General features: G+C 44.4%; 1 protein-coding gene across 2 annotated transcripts in view; it reads left to right on the plus strand.

Moving 5' to 3' along the window:
* The window catches only part of RAD21L1 (RAD21 cohesin complex component like 1), a 36,486-nt gene extending 30,411 nt beyond the window's left edge, over positions 1-6,075 (plus strand). Inside the window, exons 10-14 of one of the 2 annotated variants that reach the window (XM_066586764.1) lie at positions 177-273; positions 469-599; positions 3,240-3,296; positions 3,429-3,509; positions 4,492-6,075. In XM_066586764.1, coding sequence (XP_066442861.1) covers positions 177-273; positions 469-599; positions 3,240-3,296; positions 3,429-3,509; positions 4,492-4,680 — 555 coding nt within the window. In that variant the 3' untranslated portion in view covers positions 4,681-6,075. The remainder of the gene's footprint in view (positions 1-176; positions 274-468; positions 600-3,239; positions 3,297-3,428; positions 3,510-4,491) is intronic. The other variant, XM_066586765.1, reaches the window with a different exon arrangement.
* The last annotated feature ends 3,580 nt before the right edge of the window (positions 6,076-9,655 follow it).

Here is a 9,655-nt window from a genome sequence, read left to right on the forward strand (position 1 = left end):
GGGAACAAAAACTATGGGACCTTATAGCGTACGTCTTCTGTAACAGAAATGTAAATATACTATGTACCGTATATGGACTACCAACAATTGTTTTATGAGTGAATCTCATTATTTGATATTAGCAAGTTGCTGCTCTGAAGTCTGAAGTGTAACTGATATGTATTTAACTCCTACAGCTTTTTACACAAAGCCAGATGCTTATTCCCAGAGATGTGCAAGAAGAACCAGCAGAGCCTGTAATTGAAAGACTTCGACATGAGCCAGAAGAGAGTGGTATGAGTATTGATAAAATGCTGCTGCCTTAGTATTATATACATAATGTACTGATGGAGCAAGAAACATGGTAGGCCCTTATGTACAATGTGTATTTTTGCTTATGAACAGGTTTTTTTATATATAATGTCTTGTGGGGTTTTTATGGAACAAAAATTCACCTGAAGTTGTAGGTGTGTTTATTTGTGTCCACAGACTTGCCCCGACTGGAGGAAACCAAACTAACAGATGTCAGCTCTTCCATAGCTGAAGATCCTTTATATACAATGCAAGACTTGACTGACTATCAAAAAGCAACAAGTGATATGGAAAGCTTTGAGCAGGAGGTAAAGAATAATGTTTTGTGTATCGTTGGGGTGGGGGGTATTGTTTCACTTTGTGCAGAGTGTCAAGTAAGCATAGAGAATTATATAGGCCATGCAATGCTCTCCTGGATCAAAAAGGGATGCAGAGAAGCCTGCTGTTTTCATAGAATCATAGAATGGTAGAGTTGAAAGGGACCTCCAGGGTCATCTGGTCCAGCCCCCTGCTTACTGCAGGGTCACTAAATCATCCCAGACAGATATTTGTCCAGCCTTTTTTGAACATTTCCATTGAAGGAGAACTCCCCACCTCCCGTGGCAACCTGTTCCACTCATTGATCCCCCTCACTGTCTAATATCTAATCTGTGTCTCCTCCCTTTCAGTTTCATCCCATTGCTTCTAGTCTTTCCTTGTGCAGATGAGAATAGGGCTGATCCCTCTGCACTGTGACAGCCCTTCAGATATTTGTAGACAGCTATTAAGTATCCTCTCAGCCTTCTCTTCTGCAAGCTAAGCATTCCCAGATCCTTTAACCGTTCTTCATAGAACATGATTTGCAGACCGCTCACCATCTTGGTAACTCTTCTCTTAACTTGCCCCAGTTTGGTTATGTCTTTTTTTAAAGTGGGGTTCCCAGAACTGGACACAGATGAGGTCTGACCGAGGAAGAGTAGAGGGGGATAATGACCTCACGTGATCTAGACTCTATGCTTCTCTTAATACATCCCAGAATTGTGTTTGCTTTTTTGGCTGCTGCATCACATTGTTGACTCATGTTCAGTCTGTGATCTATTGGTATACCCAAGTCTTTTTCACATGTGCTGCTGCTTAGCTCAATTCCTCCCATTCTGTATGCGCTTTTTTCATTTTTCTTGCCCAGATGTAGGACTTTGCATTTATCCTTGTTAAATCCCATTCTGTTAGTCGCTGCCCACTGTGCAAGCTTTTCTAGATCTTTTTGAATCCTCTCCCTCTCTTCCCTAGTGTCAGCTATCCCTCCTAGCTTTGTGTCATCGGCAAATTTGATCAGTTTCCCCTCAATTCCCTCCTCCAGATCATGTATAAAAATGCTGACCAACACTGGGCCTAGGACAGAGCCTTGTGGTTCCCCACTTGATACATTCTTCCACTTGGATGTGCAGCCGTTTATGACTAATCTTTGAGTACGATCACTCAGCCAGTTGTGAATCCACCTAACAGTTGTCTTGTCAATCCCATATTTGTTCAGTTTTTCAATACATATAGTATGAGATACTTTGTCAAATGCTTTACTAAGGTCAAGACAAACTATATCCATCACATTTCCCTGATCAACCCAGTCGGTGATTCTGTCATAGAAGGAAATTAGATTAGTCTGGCATGACTTGTTTGTTACAAATCCATGCTGGCTTTGGTTAATTAGTTTTGGGGGGTTTTCCCCATTGTTAAGAAAATTTTGATTTATCTTACATCCTTAGGGCTTATTTAGATGACCGTATATCGGCTCGGTTTTCACGCCAAGCCGATATACGGTGTCCTTGTCTGCAGGGGGGGGGAGGATGGAAGAGCCAGGAGCAGGAACTGAGCTCCCGCCCCTCGCCACTATTTGCAATGGGAGGGCGGGATGGAGGCGGAACTAAGAGACAGTACTTAGCCCCGCCCCCGTCTCGCCCCCTTCTATTGCAAATAGTGGAGAGGGGTGGAGAGGGGGCGGGAGCTCAGTTCCTGCTCCTGGCTCTTCCATCCTCCTCCCCCTGCAGACAAGGACACCGTATATCGGCTCAGCATGAAAACTGAGCCGATATACGGTCGTCTGAAATAGCCCTTAGTAACATTGGAAGGCCTCTTAAAGTGTCAGGCATTGACATTGGCTTTAAAACAAAGCCAAGATCGATGTTCTAGATTGAGTACAGCCTGAGATATAGCCTTTAGTAGCCAGGAGGTATCTAATACATTCCTGACTACTGAAGTGCCTCCCTGCAAGGATGTATCTTACGTGTCCTTGGCAAAGAAAGGGTTAAAGGGATCATCCAACTGTTGAAGTTTTTTTTTAAAAAAATAGCTGCAAATGTTATAAACTGATTAAAGAAGCGCTTCTCTCCTCTTCTTTTTCCTGGCACTGCAGCTTCTGCGGTCCTCCCAACCTTTGTTTACAATGGCTACCTCCAGCAAATCAGCGGCCGCAGCAATCACATGCCATACTCCTGGCATCACTGCTCAGATGCTGGGAGCCATGATGCCAGAGCAACTGCACGTGACTTCTGCAGCCACTGATTGGCTGCAGCAGTCAGGTGGTAGCCATTTGTAAACAAAGGCCGGGAGGACTGTGGGACTGCAGCGCTCGAGAGGCGAATAGTGCTTCTTTTATTGTTTTGCAACATCTGCAGCCATTTCTAAAACCTTTTTAACAGTTCATTAACGCCCTTAAGGATCCTCAAGTAGGACCAGGTCTCTGTAGCTGAGTACATACTGTAGATACAAGATCAGTTAACTACATCTGCATCATTCTACCTGCATTACACACCACTTTTTTTTTTCAAAGTAACAGGCATGGGGAGAAAATGGGAATCGTTCTGCCTTTTGTTTGACTTCTGGTCTTGCAATATGTAACCTAAGGTGACTGGAATTTGGAATTAACCCCAATTAATATGCATTATGTTACTAACCTATCTGCATTGTTATAGGCATATATTGATGGTTGGTTGGGTAATTCTCCGGGAGGTCTGGATGAAGAACCTGGTGTAAGTATTGGGGACCAAAGAGTAATTCAACTCAATTGTTACTCTTCAAACTCTGTTGTGGAAGCAGAATTATTGAACTAGTATTCATTATCGCTTTACCTGTGACTATTTTACATTGTTTTATATTCTCAGAATCCAAGTGAGAGCAGTGTCCAGAACGATGACGAGCAGCAACTGAACAAAAGAACACAACACCTCCTCAATGGCCTGCGAGTAAGAAAAGTAGAAGTCTGTGTTGTCCTTATAATACACTGACTGGCCCTTTTATAAGAGACCCCGGTCCTTTCACAATTGGCACTGCCTTGTATGGAATATTGACATGACTCTGAAATGCAGTATAAAATCACGTGACAGGTTTTCACCGCCAACCGCAAGGGGTTTTCTCATGTATCGTTGTGGAAAGTATACCGAGAATAGTGTGATCAAGGAAAAACATTCAGAAAAAGGGGATCCTGTGGATGGGGACAACTCCCTGCCAATAGGGGTCAGAGGAGGATGTCAGGAATCGTTTTGACCAAGTGGTGCTGCACAGTCAAGAGCAGCCAAATACAATGCTGTGCTCCAACTAATTTGTCCGTTTTCACAAATTGCCATTCCTTAGCACAAATGAGCTATAACAGCAAGCGACTAATTCCAGCGCAATTGTGTCTAGAGAAACAGAAAAGTGAAATTCCAGCAAGCAAAAGAGCGCAAAAATTGGATTACTAAACAGTGGTAAAACATCGCCTGGTCAGATGGATCCAGATTTCCATTGCACTGTGCTCTTTGGTGAGATAGAATTTGGCGCAAGCAGCATGAATCAATGACCCCTTCCTGTCAGCTGGTCAGAACATGTCAGCACCACCATCTAATCTGCAGCAACTACAAGAAGCTTCCTGTCCGCAGGGGCCGATATTCCTGCAGGAGGATTTCATCACCTCGTGGGTTCTACACCACAATGAATTGCTGCGGTTCCGAAGGAGCTACAACACGCGGCTAGAGGAGGGGCTCTAATAAAGTGGCCATTTGGTATATACATGGCAAGCCAAAATTAACAGCCATGCCATAAATAATGATTGATTTTGATTTTTTTCCATGATCAGATAATGAACAGTAAACCCAGAGCAAACCATAGCTCACAAGATCAGTGTCGCACGGCTTTGGAGACGTGAACAGTCCGGTGTAACATTTGTGTTTCTCTTTATTTGTTGTGCAGAAGCTGAACCAGTCTGGTGTGACCTCCTTCAGTTTGCAGAATCTCTGTAAGAACAACAAGCGGAAACAGGTATCTGCCAAGTTCTACAGCCTCCTGGTTCTAAAGAAACAGTTTGCCGTCAAGATGACACAGAGCGCTCCGTACGATGACATCACTGTCCTCCCAGGACCTAGATTCCACAGTCTATAATCCCAGGGATCAGCTAAGGACAGCACGCAGTTATCTATTTCAAAACCTCTGTTTGTCTCTTGCAGTTATAAACGTATTTATAAATGTGTAGATAAGTCTTGGGTTGAAAACCCCATCGCCTACAAACCTGCACACACTCCATGCCTTCACTGCGTTCAATTTAAGTCACAATTACAAGGTCATGCACATCTCATACTTTCATAAAGCCAATCTAAATAATTCTAAACTAATGTTTTTTTAACACTGCTTGATGTGACCCGGATAACCAGCTCTGATCAACGATATTGGTGTTTGTTTACCCGGTCTTCACACAGGCCAATTCATAATGCATGGGGGACAAATGATCGTTCATGAGCTCATTTGTCCCCTATACTGTTTCATCATTGTCAGCAGCACATCTACTACTCATACAAGTTGATGTGTGTCCAACAAAGATGACTTTTTACGGTTGCACAAAAGATGCAATCAGACGACGAACAAGCGAAGTAAAAGGTCCTTAAAGGCAATGTTTAATTGTACAGTATTGATGGCCCAACCTCAGGATAGGTCAGCAGTAGTATATCAGCAGGGGTCTATTGCCCGGTACTGCTTCCAATCGGGCCGATGCACTTACGCACTGAACTGATTTCTGCAGGAAGCAGACTGCGCCATTCGCACTGCAGTGGCCTGACCTGGTATTGCAGGCCAAGTTCCCAATGAAATGAATATACCTACCAAGCCAAGCAACTGTAGTGGGAATGGAGTTGTCTGCTTCCTGCAAAAATCAACTTAGTATATGAGCACGTTGATCCAGAAAACCGCTTATTAGTGGGTTTCCCTTTGATGGACCACTGCTGATCTATTACTAATGACTTTTCCTGAGGATAGGCCATCAATCATTTACAGTAGGACAACCCTTTTAAGGCCTCACATGAGCCCATGCTTTACCTCCACACACCCACAATTTTATACAACAGACAGGGTTTTTTTATTTTCCACAAAAACTGAAATACAACAGAGAAGTATATTGGTTAATATGGGTGATAATAAACTTACCCACCTCCTATGGATGTTGCCTCGCACATGGAAAAAGTCAAAATTTGTCACTAGTATGAAACTCTATAAATTGTGAAGATGCGGCTCTGTGTCCATCAGTGTATGAATTGGTGCACATCCAGGTTAGAGGCGAAGATAAAGCAGCATGACCATTAGTTATACACATGTCCATATCATCAGCCATTCTCCTCCAGCAGCCGAGCACACAATGTTATAGTGCAAGTCATATGAATGTGTAATATGAAGCTTCACATATAATGGCTGCACACTTAAGGGTACACTTACTTCACGTATTCTACATAACCAGAGCTATATAGCGCACATCATATGTTTAGTGTGCTCGTTGTGTAGTGTTATCAACTATTTATCCCTCCTTATTTATATGTGTTCAATAAATTATTGTAACACTCTACCTTTATTGCTATTATCGCCATATTCGTTTTCTCCATTAATTCTGAAACTATCCTTCATCGCATGTTATAAGGATGTTGTGTAAATCGTGATACAGTGGTGCCTTGGGTTAAGAGTTTAATTCGTTTCGTGATGGAGCTCTTAACCCAAAATACTCGTAGGTCAAATCAATTTTCCCCATTGAAATGAATGGAAAAGCCATTAATCTGTTCCAGATCACGAAGCTCTCCCACTGATTTTAATGGGGATAGCGTTGCCCCATTGAAAGCAATAGGATGCCGGCTCTCCACAGTAATTTTCAGGGGAGGGCTTTAAATCTAAAAGCTTCAGAGCAGTGCAGGGAGAAAGGGTGAGTATATATTTTTTTACTACAGTTAGGGATGATTTTCGGCTTATATTTAAAGCCTTTCCTCGAAAATCACTGCAGGGGTCGCCAACAGGCCATTGCTTTCAATTGGGCCACTGGCAGCAGTGGCGGCCCCATTGGGAGCAAGGCTCTTAACCCAAGTTTTTGCTCTTAAATCAGAGCAAAAATTCGGGAGAGATTGCTCTCAAGTCAAAAAGCTTGTAAGCTGAGGCGCTCTTAGGCTGGGCTCACACACACCGGAATCCCGGAAGAAATCTCGCGGTTTTGTCGCAGCGAAAAAACGCTAGATTTCCGCCAAGAAAAGTGCTGTTTCAAAACCAACGCCCCTTAGCCGAGGGTTTTGAACCGGCCTGGCCGCACGCTCTTCCACTGCAGTGGGCGCTCCCATAGAGGAGAGCGCGGCCGCAGTGGAAGAAGAAAAAAAAATGAACATGCTGCAGCCGGGGAATCCGCACCGCAGCGCCGGCTTCTGCTTTCTGAGAAATCTCGTCCACATGGCTGGCTAATCCTGGGATTAGCGGCCACAGGCGGATTTTCCGCGGCCAAATTCTGGACAGAATTTCCACGGCAAATTCGTCCAGTGTGAACCCAGCCTTAACCCAAAGTATCGCTGTATATAGATTATAGTAGACTCAGTCTTAAAGGCATTTTTAAAAAACATGTTCTTTATTCCTCTCTCACATTAGTGTTCTATGGGCAGGAAGCAGCACTGTACCATGTGACTCTCGTTCCGCTCTCACAGATAGGCCTGGTTTATGTTGGTCAAGTAGGTTGTCAAGTAGGCAGGCAAGTTGATGAAAGCATTACCACTCGAAGCAGTATAAACGCATTCACCTTGCAATCTTCTGGTATAAGCAGACAGGATAGTGCACAAGACAGTGCAGAGGTGAATAGAATAGCAGTAGAAGGGAGGGATTGCTTTTTTCTGAGCTCAGTTCACTAGAGCCAGTTAATTGACTAATGTAAACACAAGACTAGAAATATGAGGGCAAGTCGAGTACTGACCCCATTATCTGGGCCCAGTTACTTGACTAATGTAAACCAGGCCTAATGCATTGCAGTTATTGCCATTGTTAACCCTACCCTTAAACAGCTGGCTTTGTTCTGTTGTCTCCCTCCCCCAAACTGCATAAAAAATAGTCCCTCCTCAAGAGATCTATTACAGCCCTATGAGTAAAGTCTGTCATTAAAACTAATCCCAAGTATATTTGGGTGATATGAAGGTCAGTATTAACATACCTCATTTGTGGCTTAAAGTGCTGCTGTTCCCTAAAAATCGCCATTTTCCCCATTGCACAGTATGCAAATTAGCTCGAAACTGGCCAGTCGGTGGTCCGCTGGCTTGCACTGGTTTGGCTTCTCTTCCTTTGGTCCTTCAAAAACCCACCCCTTTCCAAATAACTGACATCTTCTGCTTGTGCCACGGACCCAGGACTAGGTGCAAGCACAGTGACATCAGAGAGGCACATAGCAGGCAAGTAAAGTGCGCATGTGTATAGTCCCGGGTGTCCGATTAGGGTAAAGAGGCTGCAAGAGGGCAGAACAGCCTGTCGTATTACATGAAGAACCTTCAGGAGCCAAACAATCCTCACCAAAAAGAGCTGGAATACCCATCACTAGTAATAGGTGGATGCAACTATCAAGACCCAAGAGGAGCACTAAGAGGAACACATGGGGAACTATCAAGACCCAAGAGGAACACTAAGAGGAACACATGGGGAACTATCAAGACCCAAGAGGAACACTAAGGGGGTGTTTCACATCCTGTTCCCCAGCTACATTGTGATCACAGTGGTAGAGTTGTAGTGTGCACCAACCCGCAGCCAGGAATGACCTATCAGACTATGGAGATACTGATCTCAGTATGAGAAAACAGTGTCACCAGTAACTCTGGCTGATATGGGTTTAGCTGATGCTCTGCAGAGCACAGACGCTTGTGTCACCCCAGGGCACCAGATATACACAGTGTTGACAAAAGTACTGGGATGCACATAGAAGGTCATGAAATTGGATTTTATTCACATCGAGGAGAGCTTTAGATAGTGATGCAGGAGATGATGGGTGTGTTGGGCGCACGGATACGGCATTCTAGTTCATCCCACATATACTCGATGGGATTCAGATCCAGACTTTGTACAGCCAATGAAGTTTGCAGACGTTCTGCTCCTCAAACCAAGCCTCAACATTGCGTGCCGTATGGCATGGTGCTCGGTCATGTTAGAGACACGGAGCTGTACCAGAGTATTGCCACAGGGTAGGTAATGCCACATTATCCGGAATGTCTCTGTGCGCATTGGCGTTGAGGGTGGACTTCACTATAACCAATGGTCCTAGTCCTTTCTAGTAGCAACACCACACACCATAACAGAACCTCCTCCAAACTTCATTGTTGGGATGAGCCACATAGAAACCACTATCCACACAACTGCCAGACCCAAGTGCAGCCATCCAATCGGAAGATTCATCCAGTCAGCTACAGTCCAATAACGAGGCTCCAAGCACCATCGCAGGCACCGCTGTGAATTCACTGCTGTGATGTTGGGCTTGTGTAAAGCTACTTGTTCATGGTAACCCTTCACATACAGTTCCATACGGATGGTTCTGGTGTTAATAGATGTTCTCCTAATGAGCGAGGGCAGACGATGTGTGTGATGTCTTCACAGCTTTTACAAGGCTTCGTTGTCCACGTTTTGTCAGTTTATGAGGTCTCCCTGAATGTGGCCGCACCGCACACACCAGATGGTTTCCATTACTGGTAACATTGCCAAAAATGGACTTTGGAAGGTCCAAACACGCTGCAATTTCCTGTACTGATTGATAGGTGACATCCCAGCACCAGACTCTAGAGCTGGAGGCATTTGATGGTTTCTGTCCTGGGATCTCCTGTGGGATGCTCTCCTTTTATACCTAATGCTCACACATCACCCAACAGTGCAGGATCGTGGGGGGCAATACTTTTGTCAACATAATGTATTAATGGATGTGCACTTCTAGATGCCTCCTAAACTATCACTGACGACCGTCAAACCTTTGTCTTTACATATTGTATCTGCACCACTTCCACAGCGGTTATTAATTCATGCGGCGGCGTCTACCTCCCCGGCTTCCTACCACTGCATTTTGCTGGTGCTTCCATATGGATACCTATCCCCAATTGGGTGT

The sequence above is a fragment of the Eleutherodactylus coqui genome, chromosome 13, assembly GCF_035609145.1.
Source record: "Eleutherodactylus coqui strain aEleCoq1 chromosome 13, aEleCoq1.hap1, whole genome shotgun sequence".
In the NCBI taxonomy this organism is placed as follows: domain Eukaryota; kingdom Metazoa; phylum Chordata; class Amphibia; order Anura; family Eleutherodactylidae; genus Eleutherodactylus; species Eleutherodactylus coqui.